The sequence below is a fragment of the Cupressus sempervirens genome, chromosome 3 (genome assembly GCF_028749045.1).
Source record: "Cupressus sempervirens isolate cs-2001-9-10 chromosome 3, ASM2874904v1, whole genome shotgun sequence".
In the NCBI taxonomy this organism is placed as follows: domain Eukaryota; kingdom Viridiplantae; phylum Streptophyta; class Pinopsida; order Cupressales; family Cupressaceae; genus Cupressus; species Cupressus sempervirens.
In genome coordinates this window covers 106570213-106589650 of record NC_143120.1, presented here as the reverse complement: position 1 = coordinate 106589650, position 19438 = coordinate 106570213, and the positions used below count along the sequence as shown (strand labels likewise).

At 36.1% G+C, this 19438-nt stretch overlaps 1 protein-coding gene across 2 annotated transcripts in view; it reads left to right on the top strand.

The window, feature by feature from the left end:
• Window positions 1-18678, top strand: part of LOC149565002 (GTP-binding protein, HflX) — a 117238-nt gene extending 98560 nt beyond the window's left edge. For both annotated transcript variants that reach the window (XM_089818531.1, XM_089818533.1), the window contains exons 12-13: window positions 17360-17479; window positions 17598-18678. In XM_089818531.1, the coding sequence (XP_089674657.1) occupies window positions 17360-17479; window positions 17598-18002 (525 nt within the window). In that variant the 3' untranslated portion in view covers window positions 18003-18678. The remainder of the gene's footprint in view (window positions 1-17359; window positions 17480-17597) is intronic.
• The last annotated feature ends 760 nt before the right edge of the window (window positions 18679-19438 follow it).

Here is a 19438-nt window from a genome sequence, read left to right as displayed (position 1 = left end):
CAATGAACCATCTTTTTTGCAACCCATCAGCCGACTTATTCTATATTTTGTTGATCAAGTCCTTCAACTTCCTGGCGTAGACTTAGAGTGTTTCATTTTTCCCTTGTTTTGTGTTGTATATCTCGGCTACAATTTCATTGTCGTTGTAGAGCAGTTGAAACTCAACAATAAACTCCTTAAGGTTGTCCCAAGTGGTTATTTTTTGGGGATCTGCATCGGCGAACCAATCAATTGCAACACCCCGTAGGGTGGCTGAGAATTGTCAGACCCATTCGTTTGTATCCGTTATGCCATTCGCCCTCCAAATCGTTTCGCAAGTTTTACAATGTCAGATAGGATCGACTGCTCCATCACCATCAAATTTAGGCAACTTCTCCTTTGGTCCTGCCATTTTGGCACCAACGCTTTGTATCCCGGTAGCTGTGCTTTTTGGTGAAGGGTCTCTGTTAAGCAAATCTGTCCATTTTGGAAGTGTATCGCGAACGAATAGTTCACTCCACGCTCTTGCTCCCTCAACACTTCGAGCTGTGTGAGTCGATTCTCTTCCGTCTGGATTCTCTTCCCTCGACGAATACAAATTCAAAAACTCCTCCCTTGCTTCTTCCACCAACTCCATCTGCTGTCGAGTCTCCTCCAACAATTCCTCCGCACTTCTGTGTCTGTCGGCAATCTTCTGGAACCTCCTTCTGCGTTCGGCTTGCTGTGTCAAAATTAGATTTTCTTGTGCTTTGCTTATTTCGTCCTTTTCCTTTAGCTTATTCTTATTCTTGTTCAGCTGATTCGGCATGAGTCTTCATTCCTCTGCCTTTCCAGGTCTATCGAGCAATGATGCCAAATTTTACCGTACTGGGTAAAGAAATCAATGCATATAGATAATAGATAAGAACAATAGAACTCCTTGTATTATTCGCATATGCCAAAGACATTACATTATGCTTTTGATGATGATTACAATGATCTTGGAGGGGGGTATATATACATCTCGAGAAACCTTTCCGAAGGTGTCCGTCGGCTACATACAACATGTCGGCTACATAATAAGAACCTTCCTGATGTCGACGACATACATCCCGATACACACCCTGTCGGCTGATACTGACGACATACATCTTGATACCGATGACAAAGGAATCCCTCTTTCTTAGATTTAGTAATGGAATGGATATTTTCGTGCACCGTAATGATTGAATCCAAAATTTGCCTGTTAGGAACAAACCCATTCTGCTGTCTCGAAATCAGATTAGGTAGGACAGATAAAATTTTGAGAGTAAGAACTTTGGAGATAACCTTGTAAAAGGAGTTACAAAGACTGATTTGTTTGAAATGATCCATACAGTCAACCCTAGGCTTTTTGAGAATCAAAGCTAGAAAGGTACCATTCAACTCCTTCATGAGTTTTCTAGACCCAAAGAACTCTTTTACACCATTAAAAACATCCTCTTGAATGATATGCCAGTACTTATGAAAAAAGAGGAAGGGAAACCCATCCGGTCTAGGAGGTTTGTCTCCTCCAAAGGAAAAGACTGCCTTAGTAATTTCTTCATTGGTGGAGATGGCAGTAAGTCTTTTATTTTGGTCATCAGAAATGCATTTTGGTATACAATTCGGAAACACCTTTTACTTGTCCTTAACTAGGTTGGGATCATCCTCCAACAAATTACTAAAAAAGTTCATGGCTTCCCTTTTAATAGCTTCATCATTGTTAGTAGAAACCCCATGAACATTAAGCCGAGATATCTTATTAACCATTCTATGCTTCAAAGTAGTCATATGAAAATATTTAGTATTCCGGTGCCCTTCACTCAAAAAAACTTTTCTAGACCGCTATCTCCAATACACCTCCTCCTTAGTAATTATGTCATGCATCTCAATCAGTTTCAACTCTTCCTCCTTCCTAGACACATTCTCATAGCCCTCAGCTTGAATGTTGTCCTAAATCTCTTTTAATTCCTCAAGAATCCTCCTTCTGCTATCAAAGATGTTCCTAAAGGTTTCCTTGTTCCATCTTTCGATATTCTTTTTGACATTTCTCAACTTTTTAGCAACTTTAAACATAGCTGTTCCCTCCACATGAATACCCCAACATTCCTTAATAAGGTTTTCCAACCCAGGATGGAGAGTCCACATCTTCTCAAATCTAAAGGGATAGTTCTTCTTGCTAGTTATAGGGTTAGGCAAAAGAAAAATGGGGTAGTGATCCGAGCGCACTCTTACATGAGCAGAAAGGGAGCATTTATACTTCAAAAACCAATCATTAGTAATAAGGGCTCTATCCAACCTCACTTGAATAAGGTCTTTCCCTGTCCTTTTGTTAATCCAAGTGTAGTCAACCCCATGCAAATCCATGTCATGCAAAAGATGACTATCAATAAACTCCATCAACTCCAATTGGTTTTCCAAATTGGTTTGAGTGCGTCTCATATTCTCATTCTCTTTCAGAGGTGTATTGAAGTCACCCATAATAATCCAATTCTCATCCACAAAATTATTTCTTTGATTAGAGAGAGCATCCCAAAGCGCTTTCCTACCCTATTTAGAATTGGGGGCATAAATATTAGCTAAAATCCAAGAGGTGTCATCCTTTGCATTAGAGAATCTGATATTCATCATATTTCTATTCTGAGAGATAAATTCCCCATAAATATATCTATCATTCCAAAAAACTGCCATACCACCTGAGGCCTGATCAGAATCACCCCCAAATACCTTACCACTTTTAAACACCAAAAGACCTTCAACTTTCTTTTTTAATATTTTAGTTTCATGTAGAAGAACAATAGCCAACTTGTTATCCCTAATCATATTCTTCACCATATCTTGCTTGTGAGGATTATTTAATCCTCTGATATTCCATGATATAAACTTCATTTCTTATGGAAAGATTTTGAATCTAAGATAGTCCTCTGACTACCATCCGCTATACTTCTGTTTGTCTCCACAATTCTTTTCTGCACATTAGAAGGTCTTCTTGCAGATATAGGGGTTAGGCCAACATCCCCAGATTTGATACCCTTCCCAACTAGAGTAAAAGGTAGACAACTATCTCTGGTTTTGTTACTCTTGAGATCTCCTTTTTAAATGCTCTTTCTAGTTGGGGTGCTGAGATGTGTAATATCCCCTTTTTTATTGCTCCTTGTTTTCTTAATCACCAAAGGTTTCTCTTTGTTCTTTTTAAAAAAGGTTGCCTCCTTTTTAAATCTTAAGACCTTAGCCCCCACTGCAGTACTTCAGAATTTTCTTCCTCTACCTTAAAGGCTTCAGAAATATCTTCAGCATCCCCCCACTTTTGGTTGTCATCCATTGGTAATACTTTTGTAAGAGGCTTATTCTCAACTTGAGTTACATTCCCAAGAATAATACAATCCTGTGCCATATAAGATTCAGATTCCTTACTATTACTAGGAGATATACTACAATCTTTCAAGACCTCTTCAATCTGAATCTCACCGTCCTCTGCATCACCTCCATTAATGAGCATACCCTCATCCACAAGGCTATCCTCCGGCACCAAAGCGACAACCTCATCTACCCGATTGTGATCCAAAGGTGCCCGTTCTTGATTATTTCCATGACAATGTTTCCATCAAGTCTCCAACATTAATTTTCAAATGGAGGCCCTAATTTTTGCTAAAAAGTAGGGCTCCACTAGTGGCTGTTTTTGGGGACATATTCTTGTTGTGGGCATAATGAGTATCCCAACTTTCTCTGGAGAAGAAAACCATATTTAACCTGATGCAAAGTGAAATTGGCTAGCCTTAGGCCTCCCAAATGTGAACCTTGATCCTTTCCTCTATCATACACCTGATTTTGATCATGCAACAACTCATTCGTTCTAATCATGGTATTACACCATTCCTTAGTATAATAAAATCCATTAGCAAATTTCAGAAAATGACCATTACATAACATGTGCTTTTCCTTCATCTTCTTGGTCTGTATCCCATATTTGAAGCCTATATGAGGTGCATCATCCTTATGGACAATACTTACAGGTTTTGCTTGATCAATGCTGTCTTAAGTGTCTGCCTTTTGTTATGCCTTTGAGAAGTGATCAGGTGCACTGTGGTCTTTGCTGAATGGAGGATCCCTATGCATGCATTTGATCAGTCATACCAGCATCTAGATCAATTTTCTCTCCTTGGATGTCTTCTTGCACACAATATAGCACTCATATCATACTCTTTAATTCTTTATCATCTATTTGTATTTACTTATTTGCAATTCCAATTAATATATTGTAATTTAGCATTAGCAATATATATATTTCTGATAGGTTTCAGTGTACTATATTTAGTAATATATTATTACGAGGATGCAGTTATGTACAAGGAATGTTCCATGGTCCATCTAGTCTTACATTTTCATGTACAAGGCTTTCAGCCATCCACATGCTCACCCTCTTATCCCATATTCGTCCAACTAAGAAGCTCCCCCTCCAATTTTCTATGCAATGGTTTTTTGGAAGGTAGACTTCATATTTATTCTGCTCATCTCGGTGCTATGATGACATGGGTCTTACTCCCTTAAATAGGGTAACGTGGCCCATTGGAAAAGTCCACTAACTTTCTATGCCAGCCAAGCCAAATTAAAATCATTTGTATTATTAAGATGTTTAGTCATTTGATTCTTATTAATAAAATAACTTCATTAACTATTGTTATTATCTTGCATTGTTTAAATATAAATTTATATTTTTAAATATCAGTTATTAGTTACTACTTGTTCATATAAAGACTGCATGGGCATTTAGCCATTTTATTCTCTTAATTAGTTGTTTAATTTATTTACTAAATTTTTATTATGCAAGGGAATAATTATATTTTTTTACTCCCTTCTAATTATGCTTATTAATACATTAGTTAATTCTCTTCTATTATACATGTCTTTTATTGATACTTCAAATATTGTTTCTGATTGTATTATATACTATTATAATTAGCTTTTATTTTTATTATTTATTAGTATACCCTATAATACAAAGGGTTATCACAGTTTTGGAGCGAATGAAGGTAGCCTCTAGCTGGTTGACGAAGATAGCCAAGAGACTAAGGGAGAGAGTAGATTTGGCAGTAGATGCTAGAGAGGCCACACCCACACCCTCGTGTGGTGCTACCGTGCAAATCATGTTTGCTCTGTCACTTTTGACAAAGCATCCTTATTGATGCCATCTACGTTAGTTGGTGTAACAAACAGATTTCATAACAAAATAAAGAACTACAACCTGGTTTCACATAGAAATGAAAGAGTTTTCTTCTACCAACTTTCGAAACAAAACATCTTAAATCCTTTTCAAGGGACATTAACTGATTTAACTACAAACGATTAACCGAGATAACCATTCAATTGAAATAATGATTAATTGAAGTAACTGAAATAACGATTAACTGAAGTAACTGAAATAATGATTTACTGAAGTAACTGAAATAATAATTAACTACCTTTCTTTACATAAAATAAAGTAAATACATGATCAGCTACAAGAGGAATATAAATGCATATCAAGAATGGTAAGAAGAAACATACAAGAAGTAATTGGTGAGTCTTTAACTAGTTGTGCAAGCTTCAACTTTTGGTAAGAGGAGAAGCATTGACTAGGCTTAACCTCCCAACCTCGGACCATATTCATCCCCACACAATCTTTTGAATAGAAAGACCCTTCCTACCCTGAGATCAGGGTTGGGATACTTCTAGTCCAGCCACCTGAGCATTTTCAGTGTTTAGAATGTCCGCATAGTTATGGATGGACATGTCTGAATAACTAACACTATTGACATCAAGTGGTCATAGATGGCAAACATGCCTTTAATGACCTTCGCCAAGGTTTCCGGATGGGTTCAATTACCCGATCACCACCGCTCGACTTGACAATAGTGGTACAACAAGTATGAACATGCATGAGCTATTAAATGATTTTCCTTTTTCAAATAATTTATAATTTTTATGTCATGTCTGGTTTTTATTCCATGTTATTGCAGATTTCTATCTCACCTCTTCACCTTTTTTTTGGCTTTACAACCGGGTGAGTCCCAGGTGTTTGAATCTTAGAGCAACCAACTCTTTCTGTTGATCCTCAATTGATATAAGAATATTACAAGATTTTTGCATACCACATTTCTGTGAGCTGAGAAATAGAAAAATAAATACCATTTGATTCTGACATTCAATTGGTAGAATAAAGATATGATATCATGACATGGATATTTGGTAAATTCGGAAAGTAATTTGAGTCTTGGCTGGACACTATCAACCAACTCGTTCATAGAAAGAACTCCAAATGCAGTCTTAGTGTGATTACCAATCGAATATTTCAGCAAGAGTATAGATGAAATGGGAATTATCGTGGCAGAAAAATATGTAGGGAAAGAATGAAAAGAAAATTGCAGGGGAATAGATCGTAAGGAAAATTGCAGAGGGATATGTCGTGAGGAATGAGACTCAATGGTCTTATATCATCGTGGCCTCTCACGGCTTCCATAATAAAAGGCTTCCCAAGCTCGTCAGTCGTAACTCATGATCGATTTTTAAAAAGATTTGTTTTGTTGATCCATCGAGAATCAAATGCCAAATGTACATTTCAGTTTCAAGTAACAGATTGAATTAGATAAGGAAAAGAATTTGAAGGATATGAATCAAGAATAAATTATAATATATTTATCTACTTGCACGTAGATGTATTTATAAGATTTGCATCATATTATATATTTTTACTCAAGGTTGTATCTCTTATTATGTATATCTAAATACATGCTTTATTTGGAAGATTATTTTATCTTTTTGTGCATGTATTTAAATGTACATTTTAGATAGAATCTTGTATAAGAACTATATTATGGTGTCACCTTTATTTCTACACCTATGTGCACGTACATAAATATGTGTAACAATGAAATGATGGAAATGTCAACCATAAGCCGAATAAAGGTATGTATTTTAGTTAAGTTAAAATCATTAATGTTTTTAATGTTTATCTAATAGCTCATGCGTGTCCAAATGATTGTATCCTATTATATAAGTCGCTAGGTCCTTACCAAGATAGTTAGAGGTCATAGACCGAATAAGTGGACTAAGATAGTATCCCATTCCATTGATCCCGTTTAGCAAAATTTCTCTCCATCTTCTCCTACAATCACCCGTGCAACATTTTCCACGATAATAACAAGTTCCATGATAAATCCATAATAACATTTAATGTAGATATTAGCAATGAATTTAATTTTTAACTGTAATTCTGAAACCAAGCAACTGCTAACTTCTATCATCGTATGACAAATAATGGATAATGACCATCATCATTAAACAATTAAACAAATAATGAATACAACGGATATATTTAACTACCCTTTTCACATGATTATGAAAGAAAATCCATTCAATTCAACGGCTATAAATAAATTTAAATTAGGTCAAAATTTGGGATGTAACAGTTGGTGCCACAATGTTAGCAGTCCCCTACCTTGATTTGAGCAACTAAGGGCCCCACTTTCCATAGTACCTTCTAATGTGGACATAATGGTGGTTGCTCCACCACTTGAGCTAGAGGTAGCAAAGTTTGTTGTGGGTACAGTTGCTCAACCCGCAAAGGTAGTTGATGTTACTAAGGTGGTGGAATTGGTGAGTTACAAGGGAAAGCTGGAGTGGTTTTATGCTTGTGAAAGTGGGGAATTGCTGAAGAAGATAAATTTACAAGGTGTTTGCATACACAAAAAATTGTGAAGTGAGATATTGTGACAAAATTGTGTGTAGGTTGGCCAAAAATGCCTTCCTGCCAAAAAATTGAATTCAAATGATAATAGCTCACCCAACAGTTACATCCCACCTTTAATACTAAAATATTCAATGGAAATACGGAATAGATGAAATAAGACTTTAATGTATTTCCTTATATTCCTAAGTTTATTTTCCCAAGGCCCTGCATTTTTCTCGACCGTCATATCTTGCAAGGATCAACAGTTGTCGCTTTCCCGCTTTTTGAAGATGCAAGTCCTTTAGTGAATGTGGGGAAGCAATGTGCCGACACGTGGAGGTTGGTGTGTCCTTTCTTAGTCTTCATGCTACAAAATAAAGTTGCCAGGTCGAGTTGGCATACGATAGAGCCCTCATTGGATGAGATACTGACATGATGAACAAAGTGGTGAGGTGTTTCTGGGTCGTCCGATCTTGGAGGATTGAGGGTTGTCGTTTTTTCACATTTTGAAGTTGCTAGGTTTTTTAACAATGAGGGAAAGCGAGGAGTTGCCATGTGGAGCTAGTGGACCCATTCCTGTCAGGGCTATAAAGGAAGCTTGTCAGAATAGCCTGGAGACATGTGAGGGCACGTTGGTAGTTTGGCGTTGTTTCATTGGACGAGGTTGATCACTGGACTAAGTCATAATGTAGATCTCACACGACCATCGATCATTCATTGATAGATGGTTGTCGCTTCCCTGCTTTGTTTTTGCAAGGTTTTTAAGGAATGCGGGGAAGTGACATTTCGGCATGTGGTCATGTGGGGTTGTCTTTCCCAGAGGTCAGCAGGTGGTGCAAAGGTAGAATATATGTCAGATACTTCATGCTAATTCGCCATCATGACGTGTCTGCGGAGGTGGATGCTGAGTGTTCAATGGGCCCAAAAATATCTAAAGCCAGTGCAGAAATAACTAAGGACTCTTGTGATCATCAATTGTTTGGTGATCAACGATTATCTCTTTCTCGCATTTTGAAGCTGCAAGGATTTTAGACAATGCGGGGTAGCGACATGAGGACATGTGTCCTTGCAGGCCCAGGTGGCTATTGTGGCTCATGTCAAATGTGGGGCAACTTTTTCGTTTGCTGAGCTAGGAAATAAAAGGGTTTTCGACCAATAAAAATTAAGGAAAGTCCTAGGGTGGCGGTTGAATATCATTGACTTGCTGATTTTTCGACTTGGCATGTTGTTGGCAAGGAAGAAGCGGTTCTTTTAATGGAGAATCCAATCTCTCAACCCTAGGAAGATTATTTGCATTGTTCCCCATGTTTGGTAAACAAAGGAAACACTCCCACCACCCTGGTTTTATCTAACTACTTGGTCAGAGCATTAATGGCTGTCGCTTCTCAGAGCTCTGTTGGTGAAGATTTGATGTTCTTGCATCTGGCTGTGTACCAGGATCAGTTTTTCTCCAGTTTTGCATGATTGCTCTCTGTAACCTTAATGGTGGTAGTTGTGCTTTGCCTTAGGGTAGAAACTATTTAAGTTATGCTTGAACTATAAAGGTAGATTTTGTAACTCTTCTTAGGGTCGATTCTTCTCTGTTTTCCTTGGCATGTTTTGGCATGCACATTGTAAATTCCCTTTGCCTCTAAACTATTCATGACTTTCTGCCTTATCTCTTTCAGCCATTGATGTACTGTGCAAGATCTATTTGCCTTTCTTCAATGTTTTGTTGTTGTTTGTCATTTGCATGATTGTATCTCCCTTGACCTATGAATGATATATAGTGAAGCTTTTCTTCCTTGTGTCATTTGTTTGGTTGTCTGATTCACATGTGATTGATAGATTAAACAAGTCTTAATCTATATATTTTGATGTCATAATAGTTAACTGTGCATGTATGGGTAGAGATAGGATTGAACACTCTATTTTGGTGCATCACCCCTTAGATTAGAATGGGTAGATTTGCTTTTTATGCATTCCTTCTCCCTTTTCCTCTCAAGTGTAGTTAGGTGCACCTTGATAGTAAAGGAAACTGGCCTTCTCTGGAGACTCAACCTCACAGTTCAAGTCCCACAACTTGAAGGTTGTTTCCATGTTACACAAAGTTGCCTGAGAAGTATTCCCTTAGGCTAGGGTGCAAGCTTTTGTGTCAATAGTTTGGCTTGGCGAAATCAATAAAGTGGTCCCAACATTGAGCAGCAAACTCAAAGACATTGTCCACATTGGACAAACTCCATTATCAACCTGTGTCTGATTCTTCCATCTTCTGTCCCATTATTCCTATTTCTTATAACTTGATTCTCTCTAGTTATTCAATGTGAATTTCTAGTTACTTTAATTTAGTAAGTAGTTAATTCCATTAATTTTTTGTGTCATTTATTGTAATTTCAATGGTTGAAAAGCATAAGCACACAATTCTGCTTGGATTGGGATATTATGCAGTTAGAATCAATTTACAAGTTTATTTGTATACCACTAATTATAGATCAAGTGGTATTAGAGCCCATATTGCAAGAAATTGCAGTGTGAATGTTAAGAAAGTTGAAATTGAAGCAAGGAGAGTGTGCTCTTATAGAGTTCAATCTAGAGATTGGGAAACGAAGAACCTTTCCACCAAAAATGTCAGAGATTGCAATGAAATATGAATCTCAGGAGCCCAATGAATGATATTTTTAGAAAGTCTTCCTTGACATGAAAGCTATGGTGGAATTATTTTCCAAAAGAGGCAAGAGCAACAAAGGAGATGGAAAGGAAAGGCTAGAAAGGAGGAAGCTGAATCATCATTAAAGGTGAAAAAGTGGGAGGTGGTTGTGATCCTCTTGAACTTCCATCTCCATCTTCTTCATCCTCTTCATCCTCTTCGACTACTTCTAGAAAGATACAACCTGTAGTGAAAGATCCCTGATGGATCTCTACTGCTAATCTGCTGTAGCTTTATTATATTTTTTCTTTTTAATTTTCTTTTTCTTGTTTATTAAAGTTTTCTTGCAGAACTAGACGGAAATGTAGAAGAGTTTGTTTGTTTTTGCGTTTTTGATGATTATTCAACATAGAAATGAGGAGCAAATGATATGAAAATAATCTGAAAATAAATAACAATATGCAGCAAAATCAGAATTGATACAAATCGTACTAGGCAGATCTCTGAATTATAGAGCCAAATAAAGGATCCAGTACATTTTCCCTAACAATGACGCCAAACTGGCTGATGGAAAAGGACTGTGAACATGCAAACGTCTGCTGCTGATTATCGGACTCTCTATATTTCAAAATGCTGCAAATGGCGACTACTGCTGCAAGGCTCACTTTCCCATGTACCAATAATCGTGCCCAGCGAAACAATACTGCAGACCCAAGCTGAAACGGCGTCCTCCTTCCCTGATAACAGCTGATACTATTGAAAATTCCAAGACCAAATACTGCTGAGGGTTACGTCCCAGCCAGTAAATACCCTGGGGTTTGCGTCCCAGAATAAAATCGCCCAAGCAGAGCAAATTTGTAAACAAGTTTAAAATGCATAATATGAATGAGGAATTGTGCCTCCATCTCCTTATAACCCCTTCCAAAGCAAATCGAACCCTAAAGTGACTCCAAAAGGCGTTGGGTTACAAAAGTGATTTAAGTCTTATTTTAAAGTGGCAATGTTACTAAAAATGACCCTTTTTCTCCATAGATATAAATCCGTTCACTGAATCGCCTTGAGACCAAAGAGAAAGATTTAGAAAAGTTCAAGACCTTTCCAACGAGCGATCACACCAAGAGGTACGCATCCAAATGAGGTCAAAATTTCCCTTATTACTCCAAAATGGCTATTAACTTAGCCTTATTTAATTATTAAACGCTAACTTAGGAAATATTAAAAATATAACCCAAATAGCTACAAAATGCCCAACTGACATCACAAACCATAAAATCATCCTGCCACCTGTCTGCGACTGAAGTTGGAAATCAAGGATCCACTGGCAGTCTCATCCCTAAAATCTAGGGATGCTCCTAAATTTTAGGAAACAAGCTCTATCCCTCTGAAACTGAACCCAAAGAGAAAACTCATGGAAACCCAACCTTGTGCATGATCATACCTCCTAAAAAGTAGGAATGAACCCCATAAATATAGGAACTGTCTCCTAAAAACAAGGAATGTCTCCCAACTAATCAATAACCGCCAGAACACCAAGTCCCCAACACTGAATAACCATACTGGGTCTCTATCCAACCCTGTCAACCTACAAGACCCCATAATAAGCTGACTCACATGTCTCTGCTAGACTGAGTTGGAGTGGGGACATGACATGTACAAACACCTTTGTTAAAAATGAATTTTAAATTTGAGTTGCCTTTATGTTTTACCATGAGATGCAGAAAAACTAGATAATTGGCTTAAGTAGATTGAAATGTATTGTAGGGTTCACAAGATCTTGGATGATTCTTCCACAACCTAGCTAGCTCCTCTTCAAATGGTATGTGCAACATACGTTTGGTGGGAGAGTAAGATATAACATGATCTTGCTACACATGGTAAAGTCATTTCATCTTGGTGTGAATTTACCTCCTCTTTAAAGAAACAATTTTATCCTTTGGGTCATATGCAACAAGCTTTTATGGATTGACAAAATTTAGGACAGGGTAAAGGATTGTCTGTGTATGAGTATACGTAGGTGTTTAGGAAAAAGTAGTTACTCTTGGTATCCGTCTTTATACACAAGATACTTCATTAAAATATATAGATGGGTTGCATTCACATTTGAAACATACAATTTTAATGTTTAATCTATCCACTTTGACGAAGTGCGTACAGGCAACCCATATTGAAGCAGGTGGAAGGAACATAAGTTAGTTCAAAGAAATAATTTGTTTCTCCAATTAAAGGCAATATGAAGGGCAAGGAAAGGAAAGTGGGTACTATGAAGAGTGTTGACATTGTCAGAAGAAAGGGCACGAAGGTGCCAAGTGTTGACAATTGCATCCAAAGTTGAAACCCAAGTGGCTTAAAGATCCTAAAGGAGAGCAAAGGGCTGCATCTATCATTTGGGATCTTGGATCGATTTTGATGATGAAACGAAGATAACAGTTGTGGGTTAAAAAGGTAAAGCTTTTGTGAGTAATAATTTTGTCGCTAATGTTTCATGTGCTTCTACTTTGAAAATTCATGTTGTTCCTGAAGATAGAAAAGTATGTGAATTGTTTCATATAAGAATTATTTCTAAGAGCACTAAGATTGATACACTGATTTCAGAAGAAATTGTTGAAAAGTTGGGATTGAAAACAAGGCCACATAAGAAACCTTATCCATTAGGTTGGGTTTGCAATGATAATAGATTACAAGTAACTAAGAAGTCCAATTTAAGATTTGGAATAACATCTAAATTTATGGATGGGGTTGAATTTGATGTGGTTCCACTTGATATCTATAGGATTGTATTGGTAGCCCATACTTATATGATAGAAAAGCAATTTTCTACAGGCAACATAATCAGTATCACTTGTTTAAGAAAGGAACTAAACGCATTGTTCATTCTCATCCAATTAAGACTGATAAATCTTTTGCGACAACGGGACATTAAAAAAGGTTAGTTAATGCAAGCAATAATTTGACAATTATGTCTATTCCATAAGTGCCATTTCATAAAAGCATATTTGATTCCAAGGTTGTTCTAGTTATGAAGGATAAGTATGATGTTACATTCTTTTCCTCATTTGCATATTCAGTTTTGTTATTCAGCTTTCTGTTGTTAAAAAATGTATGCTTAGTAGCATCAACAATGAATGCAAATGTGTATATGGCTAATGTAGTTAACAATATCAATACAATTTTGATTATTGTTATGAGTAAGATGTATAGGCTTCAGACAAGAAGGAAATGATACTAGGCAAGTGGGCCAACATTGACCTAGCTCAAATTGTACATAAAATAGACCTTTTGGAGGTCCAAAAGCTTCTCAATGGCGAGGAATGATCCATCATCAAAACCTAATAATTTAATAGTCTCAAAATCTCTCTAAATTGATTTCATTGTGTAGCACAATAGAGCTTGTCGACACAAACCTAACATAGTTCAAATGGGTTCAAAAGGAGTCTGTATGCAAAAGCTGCGAGCAGTCAAAATTCTTGTCAACTGACAAATCAAAGGGCTCAAAAAAGGCAATAATTCAAAGTCTCCAAAAAAGGGTCAAGATTGTTCTCATTGTGAAGAGCTTTTCGAGATCTTTCTAGTAGTGTTGATTTCATTGAATTCCAAGATTGCATGTGGAATATACTAAGGAAACACGTAGACCTTGAAAAGTGGGGGGCCCTATTTTCTTGGGTACTTATTTTCATTTTCTTGCAAGATGGTCACATAAACTTATTTTAAATTCATTTAAGAAACTATAACACTGTATTATTAAGGGGGATAAAGACACCCTTTAATAAATGAATATCCCCTAATTAAAGGAACAAATCCTTAACACAATATAATGATAAGCCTCTTATAACAAAAGCCGAAAAATAAAATTCATAAGAGGACTAGAAAGATTATTTCAAGAGGTGGAATTTTTTAAAAAGAAATTAAGGGGACGTTGGTCTAGATTTCTAAACCCTCATCTCGTTTGTATTTTGTTTTAAATAGAAGTTAGGAGTAGTTGATGCAGTCATATTGCTACATCATTTGTAAGTGAAATTGATAAGTCTAGGTGAATTAGCGTATGTCCCCTTGCATAACCAGCATTCACCAAAGCCAAACAAGCTCATCCACGCTAAAGTTGCAAGTTCACAGTTTGAACCTTGCAGTCGCCTCTATGATCTTCAGGAAAATCTTAGGATACGTGGCTATTTTGATCAAGAGAGGATAGAGTCTCTTGGCACTTTATTTTTGTGTTGGTGTTGTCATGAAATGTCCATCAACAATTAGTGTAAAATTCTTCTGCTCCTGTATGAGTCATGAAACTTGTGTTGCAGGGCTTGATCCTGCAAAGAACTCTTAACACTTCTATACTTATTACTAGATTTAAAATTATTCTTATTACATTATGTGTCCTCCAGGGAAGGTTGTGGAGTTCTGATTTTGCAGTTATTTAGTTTCAAATTTTGTTTTATTCACCATATAAGAAGTATAGGATATATTTATTTTTATAATAATCTTATGAACTATGTTATGTACTTAAGATAAATAGTCAAAGGCAAAGCTATAAAAGTTAATCAGTTAAATAATAATTTTAACTTGTAATTTTATATACATCTTGTTCCATAGTGTTTTTGGGATAGTGATGACAGATGTGTAAAAGTATGTTTAGCATTTACAGAAAATATCACACTTAAAAAATATAGGAGATCTAATTATTCATATTATAAAGCATTCATCTTATTCCTTTCAGAACTATATTACATAACATTAGAGTTTGAATTGAGTATCTACATAGGAATTGACATGAATCTAACCAAATTTCAATGTTTACATTGTCAATGTGGAGTACAACAAAAAGCCCAAAGGGCACAGGTACAGCATGACAAAAATATAGAAAAGCAATGTAGCAACTGGATCTGATGCTGTGCCTGAACCTTTTTTTACTTTTCTGCATCAAATGTGAATTCTTGATTCCAAATCACTCCCAGTGCAAGGGCCTGGATCACCCATATTCAATTCAGGATAAGAAAATATCTTGCTGAGATATTTTTTACTCTGATTCTTAACACTGATATATGTATCTCATTAATACAAGATAGTCTTTTAGTGCGACATATCTTCTCTAGTGAATATTTTGTTTCACATCTTTCAAATTATTCAATTTATTGTCCGGCAACAGGCAGATGGTCCTATGACTTTGGTCTTCTTCAATTCCACTGGTCCCTAGGAAGCTGGTTACTATGAAGTTAATGAAAGTAGACTCTTAGTAGCCTAGATGAAATCTTGGTCAAACACACCAAAATTTGCAATATCTCAGGACATTGATTAGTCTATCCTCAACATACAAGTAGAAATTGAGGAGGTTTCTTGAGTTATAGTATTTCACATGGACAAGTATGCTCTGCTAGCACTCATTTTGATAAAGTATACAGTAATATCTTTCCTTATTCATATTGCGACTATTGATAGAGAGCATGGTCATATGTGGTCTCTTTGTAGCCAGTGCTTAAACCCATATTCTGCCTAATAAAGCAATTGTTTTAGAGTATCGGATGTGAGCAAACGACCTTGATGGATAGCCTCACAGAACACTGGAGATTGAAGAAGGATGTTTCTTCTTGCCATTCCATGTGTTTGTTATCATTCCTAGCATATGGAGAATAAAGACAAGATGGATTATAGCGCACAACTTAACTCACAGAATATAGCTGTTCTCTGTGTATCAATGGTCTTGTGGTCATCAATATCTAAACCCATATGATTCACTAACTCACGCCAATTGTGCTTATTTTCTAGGCAGTTTTTTCTCCCAAATTATTGATGATACTGATACCATGGAGTACTTGTGTATATAGTAACTGATGTTCAGAATTTTGGTGTGCGTCATTCAGAATCAGGATTTGAGAATGTTTATTTGCAAACTATCCTAAATTAGTATCGCCAAAGATATTGGATTTCAGTTATACTTGATTGGTCAACACGAGACATTGCAAGAACATGATGTGCAACATTAAGTTCTGAAGAAAAAGAAACGAAAAGATTGGAGCAAAATTACACCTTAACAAATTAAGTTTTGATAGTATAATATACACTTTTTTCTAATATTTTTCAATAACTCAAATTTTGCCAGTCGATATATTTTCAACTACAAGGATTTATATCTCTTTACTCATCAATAGTCAAGTTCAGCAAAGTCAACACTAACTTTGATTCATTACAAACAAACTGCCCTTGGAGTTTGACCTCGCATATCTTTAAGTGATATTCAGTCTCTAAGAAATCCAAATCTTTGTAAATGTTCGTTGAAATGTACAACACTCGAAAATAATACCAGACTGTCTTGTTGCTGTAATTGCTCCATTTTTCTTAGTTCACAAATTTGCTCTTTCCAGGATGCAGGTTAATCATTAATGCCGCTCTTGCAAATTTGTCATGAACCACATTGCATTTTGGAAGCAATTCAGTGTGCATCTCCATTTTGTCTATGTCCTACTAGTACACGTCCTTAGTTCTCTTGATGATTTTTCTCTGCCTTTTACGTATCTGTATTCAGTTATTAGCAATTCTTCACCTTTTTATTATATTGAGCAAGTTGCATTTTGTTGATGTTATAGCATCTGGAGTAATATTTTCGTGGGTGTCTAAATTCACTTCAACTTGTAAATTTGAAAGGTCACTCTTTGTTGTAACGGCCTGACCCTCACTATCAAGATGATGGAGGGTCATGTCAAGCATATATACGTCTTGATGGTATTCACATAGGGCCTGATCATTGCTTCAGTTTGAGCCCCGAGTTTGCAATTGTATTTCAGACTCTTGTTATTATTCAATAAAGCGATATTATTGTGGCTGGGTTTTTCCCCTCAAGTTGGAGGGTTTTCCCAGGATTATTTTTTGTGTCTTACCGTTCATTTATTTTTCTGTGATGCTTATTCTAATTTCTACTATGAAGCTTGAACACATCCGATTCTTTCTTACTTTACCTTCCAGATTTGGAAACCACAATTTCATAAAATTCAAATTGAAAACATCTTTATGTTGCAAATCTGACTAAATGTATATGTTTGCTGATTATGAAATGTTTGTGGCAGCATGTTATAGATGCCAGTGCTCCCAATGCAGAAGAACACCGGGATTCTGTACTGGATGTCTTGCGACAGATAGGTGTTTCATCAGAGAAACTTGAAAATATGATTGAAGTTTGGAATAAGGTGATCATGTTTTTGTCAGGTTCTCAATTTTCATCAACATACCAAACTAGTTGTGCCTTCTAAAATGCACTGGAGCTTTTTAAGTAGTTTATTTATCTGAAACTTGGTTTGATGCTAGGTGGACCTTTTAGGGAGTGATTATGAAAATATTATGACTGCGGAACACCTTGATCATGAAAAGTTAGAGGCCTGTGATGATGAAATTCCTCTGAATAGTTCTGCCAATGATTTTTTTTTGCATGAAGCAGATGTTACAAATGAATCTACCAATGGGGCTTCTGTAACTGTGGAAGAAGTAGAAGATGCAGAAACCAATAACATTCTTACTGAAAATATAAATGCTAATTTGTCACCCAAAGTATTTTCATATGTGAAAGCATCTGCTACTACGGGTATTGGTTTACAAGAGTTGCTTCATCTTTTAGATGAGAAGTTGGATGAGAAGCTGAAATCTGCAGCAAACTTGGAAGATAAATATTTCGTCAAGTGGAGACCCTTATTGTCTGAAGTAGCCTCTGAATAGCTTCTCATGGCATTGATTTGGGGGCAAAGTGGCTGCATACAGTTGACGCTGTTAAATGGTTTTGGCTGAAGCAAATGGATTCATTTGAGACAAAAGTCATTAATTTGAAAATCATGATGTTGGCTGCCTGAAAAATGCAAAATTATGTGACACCTGTGGGTACATAACTATGGTGAATATTTTGAGCAAACAATGATGCATTCTTTGTTCAGTGTAATCTATCTTATAAAATTAGAAGGATAGGGAGCTACAGGCGGAGCATATAATGCACTTGATAACAAACTAAAACAAAAAAAAAAACTTGCAAATTGCAAATTTTTAATAGAAGCACGGACAAGTTCTGCTCGTAATTGTCTGCAAAACCATACTGTCAATAGTGTTGGCCAGCTGTCCCAATCCAAGATGGCGCATTTAATATAAGATATTTTACAGTAACAAGCGACAATCTTATCTTCACAATGTTTTGAATAGAGAAAATGGAGATTGTAACTGATGGACATGAATTGAGAATTGGCATATAAATTAAAGCATGCAGTAGGGGTCAGAATTGGCATATAAATTAAAGCATGCAGTAGGAGTCTATCTGGAGGGTATTTTTGAGCATCGGACATTCTGTTATTTACTTTTCATTGTTAAGCTTTGAGAATATGATGATAATGTTTCTGAGTTTGTTCAATGTTTTGATCAAATATTTTAGGAAGATGCATATAATGCAATTTTTTAATGAGGGCATTTTGTAATGGGAACACAACAGTGCGCAAACAAGAGATTGCAGAATGTTACCATGGACCGATTTGGCCATGTTCAACTCCATTTTTTGAGCTGCCAATCAAATTACCAGAATCTAAACTAATATCCAGAATATCATACTACCAGAGAAACAAGTTCAAATTTGAATAGAAGACCAAACAATTAAGCATAAAATTAGTTAAATATGACAATAATATAAGCATTTATACATATGACTGGATGATTAAATATGGTGAGAAACTTAGCATGATCTGTTTTCATAATCTGGAGAGATATTTGATGATTGCAGACTAGACACAGTGAATGCTGAGATGTAATTAGTTCTTGCTTAGGCAAAAAGTAACTTCGGGGAAAGAAAAAGTTCTATCTTATCGATATTTGTGTAAGTAGAAAATAAAAAGAACCAGTTCTTGCTTAGGTAGAAAGAAAGTTTGATGAGAAGGATATAACATAGAGAGGGAGAGAGATCTATCTTATTGTGTTGTAGTCTCTTTCCTAATCAATGAAATGATTATTGTAGTTACACAAATAGAATATTAATATAATATTATTGCTAATGTATATTATATACTATATATTGTCATTGTGAAACAAAAACCAAAGATATTTAATTGTAATAGTGCAAACACATAACGTGTACTATTTCCTTTCATTTTGGAATCACTCTAATGCGTGACTAGTGTATG